The sequence below is a fragment of the Panthera uncia genome, assembly GCF_023721935.1.
Source record: "Panthera uncia isolate 11264 chromosome A1 unlocalized genomic scaffold, Puncia_PCG_1.0 HiC_scaffold_17, whole genome shotgun sequence".
Lineage (NCBI taxonomy): Eukaryota > Metazoa > Chordata > Mammalia > Carnivora > Felidae > Panthera > Panthera uncia.
Window position 1 is genome coordinate 43,248,673 of NW_026057577.1, and position 23,318 is coordinate 43,271,990.

At 38.7% G+C, this 23,318-nt stretch overlaps 1 protein-coding gene across 3 annotated transcripts in view; it reads right to left on the minus strand.

The window, feature by feature from the left end:
* Positions 1 to 23,318, minus strand: part of PDE4D (phosphodiesterase 4D) — a 585,222-nt gene that overhangs the window by 209,051 nt on the left and 352,853 nt on the right. For all 3 annotated transcript variants that reach the window (XM_049648543.1, XM_049648545.1, XM_049648544.1), the window contains exon 2: positions 7,681 to 7,872. In XM_049648543.1, coding sequence (XP_049504500.1) covers positions 7,681 to 7,872 — 192 coding nt within the window. The remainder of the gene's footprint in view (positions 1 to 7,680; positions 7,873 to 23,318) is intronic.

The following is a 23,318-nucleotide window of genomic DNA, read 5'->3' on the forward strand; positions in this document are numbered from 1 at the left end:
CTACTTTACAAATATTGTTTTTACCATTCATGGAATTCTTATTTTTGGTGTAGTTTTTTTTTTTCTTGTTGTTGTTTTGGTCTCTTGAGGCAGATGTAAAATGACCTCAGTGACTAGACAAAGAAGTGGAATTATAAAAAAAAATAGAGAAGAAAAAAAATGTAGCAAAAGAAGGTATTCTACGACCTAAGAAGAGTCTGCCAACAGGCTTCTTGGTATTTAATGGCCAGTGTTAGTGTCTGCATCAATATTCTACAATGATAATAGTAATAGTGGCCAACCCACAGGGAATGGAAGAAAAAGCATGGTTTGTCTGGCTCATTATCAAAATAGCATTGCTTTTGACAATAATCAAAGGTTTTTGTCTACCTGGGGTCCTAACATAACTAGAAATGGAACAAATTCTCTACTCTAGAGCCCAAGAAGTTCATGGCTTCAAATCTGTAGAGTCATTTTTTTCTTTCTCTTAACCAAATCTCTCTTCACACAGAGATTTGATTTAACTCCAATCCTAAGGACATGTACAATCACTCTAACACAGAGGTTCTCAGACTTTCTCAGTTCACGACACTCTTAGTTCTCAGTAATTGTTTATGGCAATCACTGGCCAAAAGAAATAATGAATAGTTACAAATATTAAGTATTTAGGTCCAAACTATTGAATAAGGTTTTGTCACGGCAGTTTAGCACCTATTGAGGACCCCACAACTTCTCACTTTGGAATAAGATTGGATGATGCCTCCCTCATTTTCTGTTCCACATTAACTTTTGTGCAGTACTTGCTTTTGATCACAGCAATCATCAAAAATTCAGTTTTGCAAAGGTAAGTTATCACGGAAAGAAAAAATAATGACCTAAAGTTGAAACTGGGAACTAAGTCTAGCTATTGGTTTCCCAGGTGACTGACAGATGTTACAATGTTTCCCTTAAAATACCCCAGGCAGCAATGTGAGTTCTCTGCAGTGCCCCAGGGTACTGCACGCAGCCCATGTTTTGGCAATGAAAACATGGCCCTGGTCTCCTTACTCTCATACCATAGACAAAGGGTGAGGACACCTCAGTCAAGAAAACTCAGGAATTAGGGCAGGAATTATGTGGCCATTATACCTTTCTGTGTTTAATTCCAGAGGACTCTCAAAGGGTAAATGAAGGTTAGAAAGGAGATGGACTCACTGGTATAATAAAATCTAAAATCTAGCTAGGTGATGCTACTAACTTTTCACATAGATCCAGTGAGGACTAAAACTTTTGTAATGCAACGTATCTTTTTCTTTTTCTTGTTAGAGATACCCTAGTAAGACCAAGGAAGAATAATGTAACCTGTAGCAGGAGAAATGGATAGATATGTAAACAATCATCCTTTCCTTTTTCAAACTCAGGACTAGAGGCAACAGCATCCTTCTACTCAAGAAGGGGCCAAGAATGGCTAGGACTGAAAATTCACAATCGAGGCTCAAGAGTTGGTGAGGCAGTTGCTAACTACTAAAGGCTCAAGAGGTGCTGAGGGGGTAGCAATTTGAGACAAGGGGTGAGAGATCATGTCAATTCACTGGGAGAATCTCCAGAAGTGCTGGATGTCCAGAGTGCTGCGGCACTCCAAAGACATGATCAATGTGGCCCTATACTTTTATGGGATGATGGGGACTAAGGACCTAGACTGCCAAGTGTGCCCCCATTTTCCGTGGTATATTGAGTCTACTCACCTCCTTCTCCTTCCCTCTTCTGCACCTTTCCCCCATATTCTGTAGCTGTAAGTATGTAAGTACGGATAAAGAGCTACTTGGATTGCCTCTGGTTCTGTATGTTGATGTTTATATGGCAGAAGATCGGGGCAAGAGGTGAACTGAAAAACTTTTCAAGTGAAGTGGTTTGACAGGCACCGTGTATTCAATAAACTCATAGCTTTGTTACTAAATTCTATTTGTCTTGACACTGATAATTCTCCTGTTAAATTTCCTGGGATATCCGTGTATTTGCAAATATAAACAACATTATATGACTGGAGGAAGTGCAACAAGAGAAATCACTGTAATTCAGAAGAAAAAACAAGGTTAAATGCATTTTGGAGAACTTTAAGAGGGAAAAAACTGCATACGTTTTATGTAATTATTCATTTATTCTGTAATTTTCTGCTTGTTTCTTCATGACAGCAATCTTCTGTTATGTAGTTTTTTCTATTTTTATAAAATACCTTTTATGATTAATGGTAGTTTAAATTTACTTTTCATGTATTTATTTCTCTACTGTACTTATGCTGGTACTTTAAAATTTTACTCTTTCTTATTATTCTTGCTAATGGGGACACATTGACCAAACTATGTGGTAGCCTTCTGAGCAGAAGCTGCCAGAAACTTCACTTTTGCCTTATATAAGCTTATTTTTTAGATGCTAAATTTAGCCTTGTCCTATAGAATAGTATGTATTTTCCAAGAGTCAGTCACATATTTTCTTAATTACTTCTTTTGACTTATTTGAGCTTTTACTTAATTTTATTCTTAAAATATAATTAAAAAACAAATTTTCATAATGCCAAATAATCCATTGGGTCAAAGGAATTTGGTTAACAGTGACTTCTGTTTCTCAGCAGATTCTGCTACAATAGTTCACAGCACTTTGTTTATAACGGCATTTTCAAAAAAATGTTCTAGAGATCATTAAAATTTTTGTTGTAGCTTTAAAAAAGTTTAAGCTCTGAGGACCTTGGATCCCTCATTTATAAACTGGTGTAATGATGTTCCTATCCATAGGGCTATTAAAAGCATCAAATGAGGTTGCAGACGTGAAAATATTTACAAAAGTAAAGGGTGACATACACAGGCAACATGTGCTATGATCACCATTATGACCATTATTAGTCTTAATTTCTCCCTATTGTCTCCAGGGTTTCACTAGGATCTATTTATAGAAGATAAGATGATGATGTCCTGTCTATTAGGAAGTAATGATTTTTCTTCTCACTTTCTCAATAAATTAAACAATTATATTTCAATTTAAAGAGCATTTAAAGGTTTTCCCAAACATTTCATTCACATAGGTAATTACAGACCTTCAATGGTACTGTTTGAATTTGAAGTTTCTAAGGGGTTTTCTCAATGGATATGCTTAACTAGAACGATAAATATAAAATCATCAAAAGTGATTAAAATATGTGATGGTATCATTCCCTATAAAGTACAGTTGAATTATAGACACTGAATAATATTCTCAGTATTATCATGAACTAGGTAAGATAAGAAAATGGAGGCTTACATATGGCTACTTGTGGAGTCAAGTGAAGAGAAGGCATAATCCTTTACGTGTAGAAGATATAGGTACTGTCAGATTAATGACTAAAATGGTGATTATTTATTCTGTATTTTAAACTAAAAAAATTTTTAATGTTTATTTATTTTGAAAGAGAGAGAGGAACAGAGTGCGAGCAGGGAAGGGGTAGAGAGAGAGGGAGACACAGAATCTGAAACAGGCTCCAGGCTCTGAGCTGTCAGCACAGAGCCCGACATAAGGGCTTGAACTCATGCGGACTGGAAATCATGACACGAGCCCAAGTTGGAAGCTTAACCAATTGAGCCACCCAGCTGCCCCGGTGATTATTTATTCTATTCACCTTGCTTCTCTGAGAAACTTGATCTCCCTAGTGGAAAGTATGCTTTCCAGCAGTCTGCCACCTTATTGCTCCAATGTAAATATCCAGGGGGAATGAAAAAAAGCTGAACGTGTCAAGACGTTACTTTTCAAAAATTTATAGAGTTGCATCAAGGCCTGATTAAATTTGTCAATCTTACATAAACCCAATCAGATTAAAAAAAAATGTCTTGCATAGGTACAGGGAAAAATTAGGTCATCCTTATAGTTTGCTTTAGAAAGAAAAACACAATGTAAATATAAAATATAGGCTTTTCATAAAATGGATGGAATATTTAATCATTACCAGAATACACTAGAGGGTATAAGAGAAACAATCTGTGCACTTGTATTCAAAAATCAATTTATTAAAATTTTAGACAATAGATTACATCACTTTTCTCTACCACTTTGCCAAAGTTAATCCCTTTACTTGAGCTCCTGATTGTATTTTTGTCAGTGGGTACAGCTCCATATTTAATGCTTCCTCTTTCTCGCATTTCACCTGTCCTGAATTCCAAGAAATTTTCCTTGAACCTAATTCTCCCTAAAGCAGTTTTACTCCTCCCTCCCGCTTTAATTTATGGACTTTGAAGGAGATGCCTACATTTGTTGATACCTCGGCTTTCAGTTCACTCCTCAACCCACTGGGCTTCTAATTCTGTTATCCTCACTCGGCTGTCAACACAAACCTAGCAATTACAGAAAGTAACTGGTTCTTCTCATTTCTTCTCCTCATCCTCCGGAGAGTTGTTTCTGCTCTCTGTCCTTGTCCTTTCACTATAGTCTTGTTTCCCTTAGAGTTTTATCCTCACAATGTAAGAGCCAAATTCATCTTCCATTATTTGCCATTACATTGTCTACTCTCCATCCTGTGTTCCTTATGTCAACATCATCACTCATTTACTTGTTCAGGATGAAAACTTCAGCATTCTTTTTGACTCTCTATCCACTGGCTGTCCCCCAACACACACACATGCATGCACGCACGCGTGCTATTTTGTAATCCTCCTGCCTCTGAACCAACTTCGTCATCCCACCTCCACTTTCTTGACTGAGCCTGCATCATACTTAACCTACTTTGTTTCTACGAATTTCAGCATGATCTACTTCCCTGTGGTCACTTCACCCTATATAATCACTTAACAATAGAGTAATCAGAAGCAATAAAAAGAATATAAGTGTGTTGAATCTCACCTAAAAACTCTCAGGTCCCATAGACTGTATTCACATCTTCTTTCTCTCCTGCCACATTTCACTATTCACATCAACCAGATTATTATTTTTTAATGGAGCCATGATTTTTCTATGTCTAACATTATGCAAATATTACCTCCATTAGCCTGGCTTTCCCTAACTGTCAGAAGGTCCTTCCCTTCTCTCTGCTCCCACAATTCTGTGAATGCCTCAAGGATGATGCTGACCATATTTTATTTTACTGGTCTAAAATGTCAACCCTCCCACTATTTGCAGATTGGCAGCTTTGAATACACTATATTTGCTCAATAAGTATTTTTATGATGGGTGAATGAATAAACAACTGTCTTGAATTTCAAATATGAGAAAATGGGACAAAAATATCATAGAAATAGGGTCATTGGGAAAAGGAAGTTGTTTTGGCGTGTCTACATTTTACAATGAATTAATGACAGATATGTATTAATCATGAGGGTAACAGTTGAACAAGAAAGCATAAATTTCCGGAAGGCAATACTGGTATACATCTAGAGCTCACTTGTTAATAATGAACATGTACTAATTAAGGATTGTCAGGTACAGCTGAATAACAAAATACACATTTCCAGAAAACATGTAAGTGCTAGAGATCTTAAGCTCAACTGAGATTGCAGGGCCAGAGATACTGAGAAGTCATCCGATGAAAGTTGATAGTTGAACCCATACACAAAAGAGTTTTCCAAAGCACAGACAACAGGTCAGGAGCTATACTTTGGGGAAGTATGTTGCAGTGTGATAAAAGATGTTGGTGAAGAAGACGTCTGTGAGCAGGAGGGAAGAGAGGACCCAAGAGTGATGAAGGCCAGGGGATGAGACACACCTTGTGTTTCCTCTAATAACTGGTGTCTTCCTTCCACTCTGTGGGTGACTGACAAATATTACTTAAATAAATGAATTTTCTGAGGTCAATATGAATGGAAGATAGATTTCAGAATACTGAGGCAATATAACATGGTAAGGAAACGTAGATCTGTGGGATAGGGGCAGAAGGATAGGGAGACCTAGAACTTACTGAAAAAGTTTCATTGCCAAAAGGGCAGAGAAAAACAAAAGAAAACTGAGTATTTCTGGAAAGATGGTGCAGACCTATGCATAAAGGTAGGTGGTGAAGTACCTTTACCTATAGCTCACAAGGACACACATTAGGGCTTACATGCTATCTTTTCCAGTAATTATTAGATCTGAGACCTGTCATTCCATAAGGTTATTAGTTAACTGGGGTCAAGAACCCTGTCTTATAGTTTTCTTGTATATCCTATAGTGCTTCAAAAAAAGACAGCTACTAATTAGGAGTTTAATAATTCAGTATTTGAATCAAAATAATTGCAGTTTAGGGGTGCCTGAGTGGCTCAGTCAGTTAAGCATCCAACTCTTGATCTCGGCTCAGGTCATGATCTCATAGTTTGTGAGTTTGAGTCTCACATTAGGCTCTGTACTGACAGCATGAAGCCTGCTTAGGATTCTCTCTCTCTCTTTCTCTCCCCTCTCTCTCTGCCCCTTCCCTGCTCATACACATATGTCCTCTCTCTCTCTGAAAATAAATAAACTTAAAAAAAATGATTGCAGTTTAGTTGGAAAGAATGCAGTATTATCATCTAACAACTATTAATAAAATGGCAACCGGAACGATACTTGTGAAAAATGGGTAAAGCACAATTTCACTTCTAGGACCTCACTTAGACCTATAAGGGTACCTTGATAATCTGTTACCATGCCAGGAATATCACTTAACCCTCACAGACTCCATATCATCTAATTCCTGCACAAGGAATTGCAAACTGTATTGAGTTTTTGAGATAGTGTCATGAAAGACGGTGAGTGTTACTGGATAAATCTCCAGATGCAGAGGAGGAAATCGACTCTATACAGAGGCAGAATTACAAATGACAGCACAAGTCCTATTTAGAAACCTCCAGAAATTAGAAAACTAATGAACACTACAGTAAACACAAAAATGGAATGTTCTGAGAAAATGAGCTAATGACGTATATGATTTGCAAATGTGCTTATCAGTTTTAACCATTTTCCAAGCTGTGCCGTGTCTTAAATGATATTCAGATCTGTCTGATGTTTTCAGCGCTTGCCTCTGGTGATTAATATTCCAAAAATAGTTTAATTTTAGGGGCTCCTGGGTGACTCAGTCTGTTAAGCATCTGACTTCGGCTCAGATTTTGATTTCACTGCTCTTGAGTTCGAGCCCTGCATCGGTCTCTATGCTGACAGCTCGCAGCCTGTAGTCTGGAGTCAGCTTCAGATTCTGTCTCCATCTCTCTCCCCTACTCTCTCTCTCTCTCTCTCTCAAATATAAATAAACATTAATTTTTTAAATGGTTTAATTTTAGCAAAGCCCTCCCAAGATGTCTCCAATGATATGGCAGACCAGTGCAAACGTCCGTATGGTACATCAACTGGGATATATTAAAAGTGCTATTCATTCTAATATCTCAAGATTCTCAAACTGAGTTTAAAGCACTTTGAAATATTAAGAATGTTCCTGTGGCTAGGTAGCTAAAAGTCAGTTTCTACATGAATATAAGCTAATGTTTTAAGTATAAATGTTTCCATTTAAATTCTATTTCTCACTTTTCTCAGACAATGTATTCTCTGGGAAAATAAATGTTTCTTTTCAAGAGTGACAGGGTACTCAAGTTAAATCTACAATTTATTTCCAGCTTGTATAATTTTACTCACTGTTCTTTCTAACATAGAGAATGATGCAGTTGAACAAATGTCATTGGTTTTATTAGATCATCGACTGACCAAATAAATGTACTTGATTTCCTATAGAAGTTCCCTCTGCCCTTTGTTCATCATTATACTTACATATCACTGGCAATGGAGGAGTTCCGGGACATAGACTTTGGAGACAGGTCATAATCGCTGTCGGATCGATACAGAAAGGACTCCCGACGTTGACTGTGGACGAAGTTTGCTTGGAGAATTAGCCCAGATCCCGGGCTGGTCATGGGATCCAAGGGACTCCGTCCCGCAGATGTGCCATTGTCCACATCAAAACTGTGAAAGAAGGAGAGGAATAACACTGCCATGAACACTTGCATGTTGATATGGTGGTAAAGTGAGATTCTGGTTTAGGAAGTGACAGTGGGAACATTCACAGCTGATTCCGACTGTTAAAAATTATAACATTAAAAAACACAAAGGTAAAAAAAAAATACACTGACTTCATATTATTGTCTTCCTTAAGTTTTGGGTACTTTTGTTAACTGACCAGATACAAGACACAGGTCTCTGTAAACTTAAGTTACAAAGCCATTTTACTAAGAATAGTTCTACTAAGTTTCTTTTAGGAAAAGAAGAAATACACAGTAATTCTCTAACTACTTAGGTTCAATTCAACAAGTTCCCATTATATTGCCTAATACCACTGCTTCCCCAAGCCTGGGCTTTCTCTCCCTCCTGCCTATGCCCATCCAGTCACAAATTTCTGCTGTATCCACTTCCTTCCATCCCCAATGCCAACATATTAGGTTCAGGATTTCACCAACTCTCACCTACATTATTGTAACAGACTTTAAGTTAGTCTCTTGAATCCATTTTCCACTCTGTACCATGAGTGAGTCTTCTTAAAGTATAAATCTGACCATGATTTTTGTCAGTTCAAAACCTTTTAATAGCTCACTCTTATCCTCAGGGTAAAGTCCAAATTTCTTGGCTAGAATGACAGAGTTTTAACTATCCACTTTCAGTCAACCATTTGATTGAATCAATGCAATCAACCATTTTCTCAATCTCAACATGCGACCCTCTTCCATCAGGCACTTTATGTTCCACTCACTTAACCATCACATCCTTGTCTCAGGCCATCACTACCTAATCTCCTGCTCCCTTGACTACTCTACTCAACCCTCCAGTCCCCTGCCTCCTTGTTACTATTCATCGAGGACTTAACATTTACCTTAAAGGCTGCCCTGATGCCCCACACCCTTATGACATGCCTTCTTCTGTACTCCCAAGGCATCTTTCCACTCCCTATTGGTAGCATTTACAATGAACTGAAAATGCCTACCAATTGGTCTCCATTCCTACACTGTGAGCTCCCTGAGAATGGAAACTCTGAGTGTTCCTAGCACTTCACATGGCACGTCAGAAACCTTTTCTAAGTGGTTTGAATGGATGATTGAATAAATGGAAGGCACTGTGCTTGGCAATACAGATTTCAGATTTGGGAAAAGACAGAGCCACAAATTTACAGTTCTTGACCTCACAGTCCTTACAATATACATAAAATTTCCACAAAGAGCTCTTCTAGTCAAATATCAAGCAGTATTAAAGTCAAGTCTTAGGTGTTCTTATGAGAAGAGGGTAATAGTTCAGATAACCCAGTAAATATGTAGTGTAAAAAATTGTTGAATGAATAAACAAATGAATCAAGTTTAGCTACTATCAATCTTTTTCCCATTACAAATTTCACCCCAACTATTAACTACCTAATTTAAAAACATTTAAAAAAAACATTCTTTCACTTTCTCCATTGGAGTTATTAATAAATAGTGTTATCACCCAAAAATTAGAGGCCAAAGTGGAAGATCAGCAAGGGTCTTGATGTTTCATGAATCATCTATGTATCAATGACTAAATAAGAATCATTTGACTCAAAATCAATCTAACTAGTAAAAAAAGAAAAGAAAAGAAAGAACTCATAATCTAGCATGGACATTCATAAACAAGTTTTCCAATCTGAATTTTTTAAGAATTGCATCACTGTACGGGGCACTCAGTCATTTGAGTGTTTGGCTTCTGCTCAGGTAATGATCTTGCAGTTCATTAGTTTGAGCCCTGCATAGGGTTCTCTGCTATCAGCACAGAGCCTTCTCAGATCCACTGTTCCCCGCTGTCTCTGCACCTCCCCACTTGCGCTCTCTCTCCTCTCAAAAATAAATAAACATTTAAAAAAAGAATGGCATCACTCTATAGATGTATTTATTTGGTCACAAAAGACAATGAGAGGTTGAGTTGAAAAGACTCATTTAATAGACAAAGATAGCAGCTTCTAGAAAAGTTAATGGCCAAAGTTACCGAGCTAACTAGATTTAATCATCCACTGTTCCTGAAGCTCTTCAGCTCTAATGAATAATTATGTAAACCATAAATGTATGTTGGCAACTGTGACATGCAAACAGGGGACATCTGTTTCACCTGAACAATGCCTTCATGCATGTGGGACTTTGGGCAATCCTGAGGAAGGCCAGAAGGGGAAGGGATCTACAGTTATGAGAGACTTATTCAGGATCTCTGGCAAGCTCTTCTTGGCTATGCTTAAATAAATAAGTGCTTATTAAGCACCTATTATAAGCACACTGAGATACAAAAATAAAGGTGATGAGATTAATTCAAGTTGGGTTGAATCCAGACTTCTGAGAAGTTTTCATACAATAGTAGTATTTAAAGAGGGCTTTTGAAGGCATTCAGTATTCAGCTGAGAGACACTAAAGTCCTTTGAAAAGGGGAGATTTCTGCTCTGGGGACACTGTTATGGCAGCTCTTCAGCATGAGAAGGACCTAATGTGAACACATAAGAAAACATGTTGATTTCTTTTCAGTATCAAGATGATCATACTGTTTTAAAAAGTAAAATATATTTCCCTGATATGCATAAACAGAAATATAAGAGATATAGGAATGTGATTTTTGGTTTGGTTTTTCTCAGTTCAACTGAGTAATACCAATATAATCCCCCAAATCTGTAAACTTCTGAATTTATTATTATAATTTTTCCAATTAAGTTAAGCAACTTAAATAAATTTTTCACTCTAAGTTTAGGGAAAAACAGTGCTAAGTATATTGAAATATTTTATAATCTTTACAATAATGTTATTTATTAAAACCAAGAATTTATTCATAGTTCATAAAATGCTTGATAATGGGATATTTTAGTTTTGTTATTTTTCTTTGTAAGTTGTAATATAACAATTTGTCCACTAGATGGAGATCATTGCCTGAAAGAACATTGACTGGAAATAAAGGCCCAAACTATTTTTTAAACTCAGGAAAACAATCCCTTAACTATTACCTAAAAAATAAACCTCACAATCTATAGGAAGTGACTACTAAAAATCGATAAAATTATATTAACTAGTAAATATTAGTATAGCTTTACAGATTAGGAATGATCTAAGAAACGATCACTGATGTTTTATTATTTACTCTTAAAACCAAAAAACAAAAAACAAAAAAAAAAAAAACTGAGAAGCTCTTTCGTTAAAAAATTAGAATTAAGGAGCTTCCTTAAGAGAAGTGATGTTTGGGACAAATCAAGGCAATACTGCTTCACCCAATGAGTAGTAAATTAACTGAGAGTTAATTTAGTCTGAAAATATAGATGGGCTCAAACAAGCTACTTATTTTTGAAGCATAACTTTATAAACAGTGCCTAATCATGGTATTATTAATAAAACAAGAAGGTGATAAGGGTTAAGCCTATCCTTAGACACTGGAACCAAAGAGATCAGCTGTGAACTTCCTAAGCACATTCTTTGGCAAACACTTTCATATAATGAATCCTCTTTTGACTCACTGCCAAACAAATGGAGTCCAAGCAAAAAGATTAGCAGAAGCTTGGGAAAGTAAGTGAAGAATTGGGAAGGGTAATAATGATGATGGTGATACTAGTAATCCTAATGATGATAACGACAATAAAATTTTGGAACACTTTCCGTGAGACAGACATTGTGCTCTGTACCCTATATACATTATCTCATCGAATCCCCACAATTCCATTCCACAATTCTATATTCCATTTGACCAATGAGTAATCTGAGTTACTGAGATTAAGTAATGTGTTCAATGCCATACAGTTTGTACAGGGTTTTATTTTTTGTTTTTTTAAGATTTACTTATTTTGAGAGACAGAGAATAAGCAGGGGAGGAACAGAGAGAGGGGGACAGAGGATCTGAAGCGGGCTCTGTACTGACAGCACAGAGCCTGATGTGGGGCTCAAACCCACAAACCGTGAGATCATGACCTGAGTCGAGGTCAGACGCTTTAACCGACTGAGCCACCCAGGCGCCCCTGGAAGTGGGTTTTAAAAAAAAAAAAAATTTTTTTTTTTAACGTTTATTTACTTTTGAGACAGAGAGAGACAGAGGATGAACAGGGGAGGGTCAGAGAGAGAGAGGGAGACACAGAATCTGAAACAGGCTCCAGGCTCTGAGCTGTCAGCACAGAGCCTGACGCGGGGCTCGAACTCATGAGCCGTGAGATCATGACCTGAGCCGAAGTCGGACGCTTAACTGACTGAGCCACCCAGGCGCCCCTGAAAGTGGGTTTTAAACTTAAGCTGTCTGATTCCAGAGCCCAGGAGAACGGTCCCTGTGTGCATGTCTCTACTGCAAAGCCTCCTATTATCCATTACAAAAGTACGAGAATTTCTCTGGGCTTTCTCACATGGATGGAACTTCAAACGCTAACTCTTTGAAAGTATCATTTATACAGAAGTATCTTTAACTTACAGATCTGGCATGTCAAGGCTAATTCCGAGACTCTGCCTTTATAAATCTCCAAATTTTGGAATTTGCCACATTTCCTATTTTTGCAATTTTGAATACAACAGTAAGGCGTTAAACAGTCTATGCTGTAGCCCATTTGGTGATCTCTTTATAAGTTTGAGAGTTCATTTGGAATAAGGAGAGTCAGTGGGTCTGCAGAGGGTCTTAGCAAATGGAACTAAGTGAGGTACACTGTTATTCCACATGTTAGCTGTCCTTCATGCAGTTCAAGGATGCATACATCCCCTAAGGGAGTTGGCTTTTATCCAGAAGGCATCTGTGGAGAAGCACTGATGCGGTTGTGGAGGGCCTCCTGTGGGGGGGTGGTAATGATCAAAGCCTGTTGCAATCAGAACTGTTAAAGGCCACGTGTGCTGGGGCGCCTGGGTGGCTCAGTCGGTTAAGTGTCCAACTCTTGATTTTGGCTCACGTCATGATTTCACAGTTGTGGGATCAAGCCTTGTGTCAGGCTCTACACTGGGCATGGAGCCTGCTTAAGATTCTCTCCTTCTCAGGGCACCTGGGTGGCTCAGTCGGTTGGGCGTCCGACTTCTGCTCAGGTCACGATCTCGCGGTCCATGAGTTCGAGCCCCACGTCGGGCTCTGTGCTGACTGCTCAGAGCCTGGAGCCTGTTTCAGATTCTGTGTCTCCTTCTGTCTCTGCCCCTCCCCCGTTCATGCTCTGTCTCTCTCTGTCTCAAAAATAAATAAATGTTAAAAAAAAAAAAAAAAAAGGCCATGTGTGCTAGCACTACTCGGGACCTTTCACTTCACAGGCCCGTCCCTATCTAAGGAATACACTCCACACAAAAACCAAACAGATGACAAACCGAGCACCCGGCCAAACTCCTCGCCATCTCTCCACATTGCACCATGTCAGTGGAATTACTGGCTACTTGTCGTGACCCACCTTCCCTGCAGCTTCCTCCGCTATTCCTATGATTTGTGTCTACTGACCCTGTAATTATTTGTCTGCTTGGAGTCATTTCCCCTTCTTTGGCCTCATGCTAGACCCCGCTTCTGGTTTAGACATTTTGCATCTCTTCTTGACCATTATGTGGGCTCTCCCGCGAGCCACGGTCCTGCTATTGTCCTGGGTAAACCGCTCATCTCAGGTAGGGACCTTTCATCCCCAGTGTGGAGTCCGAAGAAAGTGTGACACATGAGGACTCCAGGGGAGCAGCTGCTGGATGCCCCTATCAACAGGTGTCCCATTATCAAAGCATCTGTGAAGAGCTCCCAAGGGAAGACTCTGGAGAGAACATAGCAGCTGCTGAAAGCTGTAGGCTGGTGGGAACCCTGGAAGCCTCCACTGATGCCAGGAACATCTGAGAGCTGCCTGTGTCACTGTGTATTAAGAACACTGGCCTGTTGACAGTAAAGATCTTATCGCTCCCTGTCCTGGAGTAGGGAAGACACCAAAAATGTTCCTGTTAAAACGTTACACTTGGGAGATAGAAAAAATGGGTTAAATTTCAAATCTTGGACCTCCCGCTTTCTAGTCCTATGTTCTCGGGTAAATTACTGTACCTCTTTAAGCCTCCATTTCTGATAAGGATAATTGCAGTGCCTAGCTCCAGGGCCACTAAAGGGATTAGAAGAGAAAATGTTTGGAAAGCACTTAGCACCCTGCCAGGCAGCTAGTACATTCCCAGTATTTAGCGGCTATTGTCATCTTTATTGTTGTTGCCCTTTAGCTTTGAGGGGGCCTCTCCATCTAGGTCATTCTCTGTACCTGCATACACTGCTTTGGGAAGAACCTAAAGGGAAAGAAGAGAGAGAACGGAGTGTTGGCCATCCAAGCCAATTGAATCAACCCCGGTGAGCAGTGAGGTGAGAGACGCTGGAGCCAGATTGCTCTTACAATTTTAGCGGCTTTTATGTCTCCACCCAACTCCATAATTCCAGTGTGATAACCTCTGGGGAGAGGGTGGAGGCAGCTGATTTTTCTTGAGATATTCCTCACTGAGGAGAAAGAACCATTTCCTGCTAGGAACTGTGGAGGGCACAGAGGTCCCAACAACCTGGGTGGGGATCTAGCTGAATATGAGGAGCATATAATGAGCAGAAACAGTTCCTCAGACCTGAGGTCTCCAGCCACTGGGTGTACCTCGGGGACCTCAAGTCACAAGTGCATGGCTGTTTTTTTCTTATACCCGACCCTCCCGTGTACACAGTAGTCCATGCTGTTGGCTATACAATGGAAGGCATTTTGGTGCTTTGCCATTCAGAGGGGAGGTGCTTGGTTCAGCCACAGGCTTAATATAAGTGTAATCAGAGTTGGATAATTCGTTTAAAATATTTTTTCTCTTTATAATTAATATTTTACCCACTGTTATTAAATACCACGAGGCTATGAAACCTGTTTCTAATTAATGCCAGTGGTATTTCCCATTCAAGATTTCTCTGCAAGTCAGACAGCTTCCCTGGAGTAAAGACAACAGTGCTTTTGAAAAGTCCCCATTTTAATATTTCTTTAGTTCAGATTACCTATAGAAACAAGACTATGGAATAAAGTATTTTACAGGGATATGCACGAATGGCATTCTCTTCCAAACAATCAAAAACTGCATATCAAATTTAAAGAGGACACCCTGAGAGGACAGGGTATTTAGCCAGTCTGGCAGATTATACAGTCAAATGATGGTGGGCATTTTTGGCATGCATCATACTTATGTTTGCATGGAGGATCAGCATTTAAGAACAGGAACATTTTACCCTTTGTTTTCACAGATAATTCTTTATAAACAAAAGCCCGGCACGAAGGCGAAAGGTGTATGCTTGTTTATGAGGGAAAATATCAATTCATCTCCAGAAACACGTCACTTGTGTGTGACTTGTCAACACCACTCTCAACTGACACAGGACAACAAGAAGATTCTGGGTGAAAATGACAGTGCACGTCCAATGTGTGGACTGGAAGCCAGAAGGGGCAAGCTGGATGGGAGGGAGCAGGTTTGTGCCAAATGAGATGCCCAAAGGCACGTTTTTCAGGAAAACGTGTGTTAGCTCTAAAAATTTAAAAGTGCAAACCAAGAATTGTTTTACTTGAGGTTTCTAATTTCTCAACGGTCATGGTAAAGGAGTCTCTTCTTAAATGAAATTCTGCTTGGCAAACCATCCCGAGTGGGTCCCAACATGAGCACGCCGTCGTGAGTCAGCGGCCAACCGTGCAGCGGCTGACTGAGGCCCGTGTTTGTAGCATAACAAACAGTCCAAGTCATAAACGTGTATTTAACCCGAATATATGCTGAAAACGGGATGTGTCTCTTTTCACAGTTGTTGATGGCCCTTAATTTATGTAAACCAGTCATTCAGGCCTCTCTGTGAGAATAAAACAAGCAAGCAAGCAAGCCTTTCCCGCGTAACCTGTTCTCATTTGTGGGTCTCAAACTAAGAGAATGGAAGGGATGGAGAGAGCAGCAAAGACCTGGGCATCGGAGGCAATCCCACAACCACTCGGTTTTACCTTCCTTGTGCTGCATTTAAAGGCCTACTACTGCCAACCTGCTGTTCTCTGAGACAACTTCTAAGCTGTTACAGTCCCAAAATGCAGTTTTCCTCAAAAACACGACTCAAGAAAGCTAAACCCCAAGAGGGACAGTGTCCTGTTAGCAAGGCGGAGGTGAGGGTGTTTCTGTATTTATTTATTTTTCTGTGATACGGAGGGTGTTTCTGTATTTATTTATTTTTCTGTGATAAGCCTACCATGGAACACTGATATTTAATGGTGTGCCCCCTACGTCTCCCACACACTCGTTTCTTCTTTCTCTTGCAGACAGAGAAATACTGCAAACATATAATCAGATCTCTGCTACCATGGCTCACCATCCTCCAATGGCTTCCTATTTTATTAATGGTGACTATCTTCACAGGGGCTTATGGTCTTCCAACAGTGATCTAGGCCCCAGAGGCCTATCTAATCTTCTCCTGTACCTCTTTCCCTCTTACTCACTCTGCCTCATTCTCTGAGCCCCTGGCAGTTCTCTGAACACATGGGGGCATGCCCTCCTTGAGGCCTTTGCTCCTGGAGTTCCCTCTACCTCCAGTATTCTTTACGGAGACATCAGCTCAATGGCACCTTCATGAAGAGATATTCCCAGGCTACTCTACTTAAAATTGTCACCCTCACCTCCTAGCCTTTTCTAGCCTCCTAGTGGGAGGAACCATTGTACACATTGGTGGGAATGTAAATAGGTGTGGCCACTATGGAAAACAGTTTGGAGGCTCCTGAAGAAATTAAAAATTGAACTACCATATGTGATCCAGCATTCCCACTTCTGGGTATATTCCCAAAGGAAATGAAATTGCTATCTGGAAGAGATATGTGCATCCCCGTGTTCAATGCAGCATTATTTACAATAGCTGAGTCATGTAAACAACTGAAGTGTCTTCTCAACCGATGACTGGATAAAAACAATGGAACATTATTCAGCTATATAAAAAAGAAGGAAATCCTGCCCTGCACAACAATATGGATGAAATTTGAGGGCATTATGCTAAGGTGAAATACATCAGAAAGAAAAAGTCAAATACTGTACGATTTCATATGTAGACTCTAAAAAAAAAGAAAAAAGAACTCACAGATACAGAAAACAGATTGGTGGTTGCTAGGGGCAGAGGGACGGTAGAGGAAATAACAAAGGAGGTCAAAGGCTACAGACTTCTAGTTCTGAGAAAGTTCACGAATGCAAAGTACAACATAGTGACTACAGTCATGGCAGAGTAACTGTATTAAATATTTGAAGACTGCTAAGTGTAAATTTCTAAAGCTCTTGCCACACACACACACACACACATCCACAGGTTGTCACTATGTGTGCTAATGAAAGTGTTCACTAACCTATCATGTTGGTAACATTTTATATATAAGAACTGATTAATATATATAAAATCACTACACTGTACACCTTAAGCGTATACAATTTTTTATGTGAATTATATCTCAGTAATGCTGGAAAAAAATTCACTTGCCAGAAAAAAGTTAAATAATACGCTATCCTCATCTCCTGGCTTTTCCTAGCTTCCTTTTCTTTCTTTTTTTTTTTTTCCTCCACAGCATTTAGCAGCTGCTGATAAGCTTTATTTACTTATTTTGTTAATTTTACTCTCCTCATTAGAATGTAACCTCTCAAAGTGCAAAGATTTTTTATCTATTTTGGTCATTAGTATATCCCCAGCACCTAAAATAATGGCTGGCACATAGTAGTTGCTCAATAAACATCTGTATTGTGAATGCATTAATATCTTTAGATGCAGCACTACTTACTATACCCTCATTATTTACCATGGTTACCTGTGTGGCTCCATTTCAAATGGACTTTATTATTGTATTTCATTTTGGCCAGGAATCAATCACTTTTTTTAAAGAAAGAACCCTATCAACTAATGAGATTGATTAGTTCACTTGAAGAAATTATCTGGAAAGGCATTTAAAAGCCTGGGGTTTTAAAAGGCATTTTCATATGCATTATTTTGAATATCTTTCTGTCTGACTCCCAATCAGCCATAGAAGCAGGGTCAGGATCCAGGTTTTGTGGCACATGAAGGTTATACAATTTTGAGAGTCTGTTCTGGAAAAATTAATACAAAAACAAAATCTTACTTTTGCAAATTTTATAGAACCTATTACTAGGTGATGCTGCTAGCACCCCTCCCTTCTAGAACTTAGAAAGGGCCCAGGCCAGTGAGGGGCTCTGAGTTTGATGTGCATTAATTTCCCAGTTGATGTGCATGTGAGGCAATGACAGAGTAGGAAAAAGAAAGGAAAAACAATAAAATGACTGAAATTGAAAATGTAATACTGTATTTTTTCATAACAGGTGAATTATTCTAGAGGTTATTTTTTCTTCATCCTTTTTTTTTCCTTTAAAAAATTTTTTTTTACATTTATTTATTTTTGAAAGACAGAGAGAGAGCACAAGTAGGGGAGGGGCAGAGAGAGAAGGAGACATCGAATCCAAAGCAGGCTCCAGGCTCTGGACTGTCAGCACAGAGCCCGACATGGGGCTCGAACTCAGGAGCCATGAGATCGTGACCTGAGCCGAAGTGGGACGTTTAACCAACTGAGCCACCCAGGATCCCCTCTTCATTCTTTTTTTCTATTTATGTATTTATTGTTCAAATTTTCAAACCTTACTCATATTTTTCAGGGTTTTTCTTGCTATTTGCACATTTATTCTTCCAAATTAGTGATTATCAGCTGTCCTGGGGGAGTGGGGAGTGATTCCACCAGGTAGGGCATTAGAATCACTTTGAAGGTCTGAAAAGGGATGTTGTTTAAACCTTACCTGTCCCACAGAGATGATGATTATCTTTTTGAGAGGCGGGCTTTTCAAATGGTGTTCTTAGTCTCATTCCTAGGTACTCTTGTATTTAGACTCATCAAAAATGATTTCCAAATCGTTTAATTGAATGAGTAAGGATTATTAAATTATGAATTCCTTGTGAAAATACTTGCCACTCAAAATGTTATATATGAATTAGATTAAGTCTAGGCAAGACTATAACTGAAAACAGAAACTGGAAAAGTTCTCCTAGAATTGTTTTTAAAAAATGTAACCTTGGGGCACCTGGGTGACTGGGTTGGTTAAGTGTTGATTCTTGATTTCAGATCAGGTCATGATCTCAAGGTTCCTGGGATCAAGCCCCACATCAGGTTCTGTGCTGCCAGCTTCTTGGAATTCTCTCTCTCCCTCTCTCTTTGCTCCTCTCCCACTCATACTCTCTCTCTCTCTCTCTCTCTCTCTCTCTCTCTCTCTCAAAATAAATAAACATTTAAAAAATATATAATCTAAATCTGAACTTTTTCCACTAATGGATATGGAAACTCAAACACCATGTTTTTCTCTGAGTCTGGGCTCTCCCTCATACAGGTCAGGAAACAATTTACCAGCCATACTATTAAATCTATTTTGGAGAAGTGATATTACTCCATTTCCAACCTCAATGATCCAAACAGATGGGTTTTTCCAGTTTAATGGGAATAGAAGAGAACAGAGATGGGCTTCAGAGAGCTGTGGGGCCTGAATTAGATACCATTTCTTCAATGCTACCAGGATAAAGCAATTATAAGAATATTACCCTATGATGGTCATAAACAAGCACTCTCTTCTGCAATTCTTTAAAAATGTATCACGGAGAATAAAATACTGACACCAAACAGCACACATATCATTGTGCTATGGGCACAGTGAAATTAGATTTCCTTTGTGATTTCTTATATTGGGTGAATTGTACATGCTTATAAATGATCCTTCAAAGATTTTAAGACATTGGGATGGACAGCCCACAAGCTGTGAGATCCACTTCCACAATGATTTTAAAGAGTAAAGACATATTTTATATTTGTTTGAAATGGTTTGGTATGTAATCTGGACTAAAGACAAAACAGTCCTGGAAAAGCACAGAATTCAATAATCATGACCGTGAATGTGGCGAATTCTGCTCGCTGTCTGCCAAATCCATTCTCCGCTTGTTCCTGGGCATGCAAGAGGTCCTCGTTTCCACGCTTCTCTTGCAATTAGATTTGGCCACGTAACCAACTTTCAGGACTGGCTCAAGACTCCTTCCACATGCTCATCTACTTGCTCTTTCTCCTGCCAGCTGGATGCCTGGAGTGCTGAAGCCAAGGAGGATGGTGGAAAAACAAGATGGGAAGAGCCTGGCACCTGAATGAGAGCAAGAAATGCTGCCCTGTCCCCTCAACACCACCCTACATAGTCAGTTGATGAAAACAGAATTATTTTTTTTATGACACTTGTTTTGGGGCATTTATTTGTTAGCACAGTAACAGCTAATGCACTACACTACGCCAAACTGAACTGGTAGTACTGAAAGGAAAACTGTCAAACATTTCACATTCGATCTACCTTTAGCCTAAAACAAAACAAAACAAAACAAAACAAAAACCCAAAAAACAAAAACGTTCCCCACAGAGGTCCAAGTGAAACTCAGGATCTCTTTATTTATTTTTTTTTATTTTTTTTTTAACATTTATTTATTTTTGAGACAGAGACAGAGCATGAATGGGGGAGGGGCAGAGACAGAGGGAGACACAGAATCGGAAGCAGGCTCCAGGCTCTGAGCCATTGGCCCAGAGCCCGACGTGGGGCTCAAACTCACGGACGGCGAGATCGTGATCTGAGCCGAAGTCGGACGCTTAACCAACTGAGCCACCCAGGCACCCACTCAGGATCTCTTTAAATCTACCATCTTTTCATGCTCTGTTTAGTTCCCCACCCCCTTGATCTTCTTTGGTTACACATATTTTCATGAAGACATTTCTTATCATCCAAGTGCTTCAGTGTTAGATAATACATCTATAATCTTTGAACAGAGTTGTAATTGTTCTGTAAAGAGCAGAAGCCAGTCCATTTCTGTTCTGCATTGATGCCAATGAGAAAAACTGGAGAGAATCAGTTCAAGCATGGAGTTGACACATGAATGTGTCTCTGAATCACAAAGCAGATCCAGGAAGGAAGGAGTCTGCTTCCTTCAGGATTTGGAGCCATGCTCCACTTGAGTCAATGAGATCTCTGGAGTACCAGATCCAGCTAGACTAACATTATTTAGAATGGGATTCTGGACTGAAATGCCATTCTGAATGCATACATTTCTAGGAGTGTGGGCCAAAGTCCATGGAAAAAAAAATTCTAGGACTATTTCATAGCTTACTCAATCTAGAATAGAACTACTCTACTGTTATCTAGCTCATTTGCAATGGAATAAGGGATGAGCTGGTTCTTCAGGCTGGGAATGTTGTAGGTTAAATCAGTGCATAAGGCCCTTCCTGTTTGAAAGCATAGACTAAATAGCAAATCCAATGGACTTCTCTAGAGGAAGGAAAGGAAATTATCTGAGGCATTCTATTGGTCATATAGCTTCTGAAATAATGGCTTGGGGTCCAGTTTTTGCTTCCCTTCACTAAGCTTCAATGTATTTCTGGCATGAGAAAGCAGTCTGTGGTCATCTTAGAGATCAAACTGAAGTGACCACTACATTCTGAAGGTGACAGAATAGGTCACAGAAATGAGTCTAGCCATTCTGCAAATATTCATCAACCATCTACTATTGCCAGACACCTCTCAGAAGGAATGAAGTTCACTGAGAAGACACAGGATTAGTAGTTGCAGTGAGTTTCTGCTTCTAGATTAAAATGGGGCATTTTTTCCCCCTGACAACAACCAAATACATGGTGAGACTGTTCACAAATTCTAATGACTTGCCAAGTCCATAGCTAAGAAAACTACATGTCTGTTTTCTAAATATGTTTGACCTCTAGTCTATTCATCTCAAGTTGCAAAGCAATGTCATTGCTGACCTCCTCTGCTTTGACATTAACTGTTTTTGAAAAAAGTTAAGTTCTCCTTTTTTAGCCATTAAAATTCCTTTCATTTTTATGCAATGATAGATCTCAAATATTTGGATATAATCGTCCATTTCTGCCAACTTGTCTATTTTGTGGATGGACTCTGATATTCATCTGTATATATTTTGTCTCTCTTTTTTCTTCTTTGTCAAATTTATTCTGTATAGTCCTGGCTCCGTTTTTTGGATTATTTCCCATTTATACTCATTTTGAAAAATTACCTACGCTTCTATACTGGAATTAAAATAAAAAACTTAGTAAAATACCAACTTAATGCCTTATTGGGGTGAAATGAGTGAAAAGAGTCAAGAGGTTCAAACTTCCAGTTATAAAATAAATAAGTCATGGAAATGTGATGACTATGATCAATGACATTGTAGAACATATCTGAAAGTTTCCAACAGAATAAATCTTAAAAGTTCTCATCACATGAATTTTTTTGTAATTTTGTGTGGTGACAGACGGTATGACTTATTATGATCACTGAGCAATATATGTAAATATTGAGTCATTACGTTGTACACCTGAAACTAACAATGTTATGTCAATTTCACTGCTATTAAAAAGAATATATATATATATATATATATATATATATATATATATATATCTCCATCCTTTGGTTTTATTTATTATTATTATTTTATTTAGAGAGAGAGAAAGAGAGCACAATAAGGGGAGAGGGGCACAGGGAGACAGACTCTTAAGCAGACTCCACAGTCAGTGTGAAGCATGATGTGGGGCTTGATCCCATGCCCCTGGGATCACGACCTGACTTGAAAATCAAGAATCAGACACTCAACCAACTGAGCCACCCAGACGCCCGAAGACTTACATTTTTTTTAATGAGGAGTCCAAAATGGTACATTGAGCTCTAAGGACAATGTAAACAAGGCCATGTGTAATGGGACAAACTTTCAATCCAGCAAAGATTTAACTGGCTATAGATGGTTATGGCAGAAATTTTAGATATAGGATTTCCCAATAGGAACTGTAAATATTTTGATTCCTGCCCTGTAAAATATTTAGTACTACATTGTACCACCATAGTGTAATATGTGAATAGACCCTGAATCTGCAGCCTGCCTATAATAAGTACCACTGGTAGATAATTTAATTTGAAATTTACTTTTGCAGGAAATAAATTTTACAAAATAAATTCTATTTTTTTACATGTATTAAGCTGGTAAGAGGTCTAAAAAAGAACAGATACCAGTTTTTTAAACTTAGGTTGGAAGAAAAACCCAAACATGATTTTATATTTTGCTGACTTTCAAAATTTAATTTTGATCAAATATTGACAATAGGTCTGGAGACACCTATACCTGATGAAATCTAAATCAGAGTATATTATAAGCATTTATTCAGTGTAGGTATCCTTCTTGCTTTTTTTCTATCTTTAGAACTTAAAAAAATTAAAACTTAAAATGTGAGTTTCTTACCCTTCTTAATGTTTTCCTGTAAAATTTAGAACTAGAAATTAAATTTGACAAGAGGGGAGAAAAAAATCCAAACTATGTCTGTCTAATGCTTATTGTTCTCTTGGCTTCTTCATACACAGCTGTCCTTTGATGGGGTTCAGAGC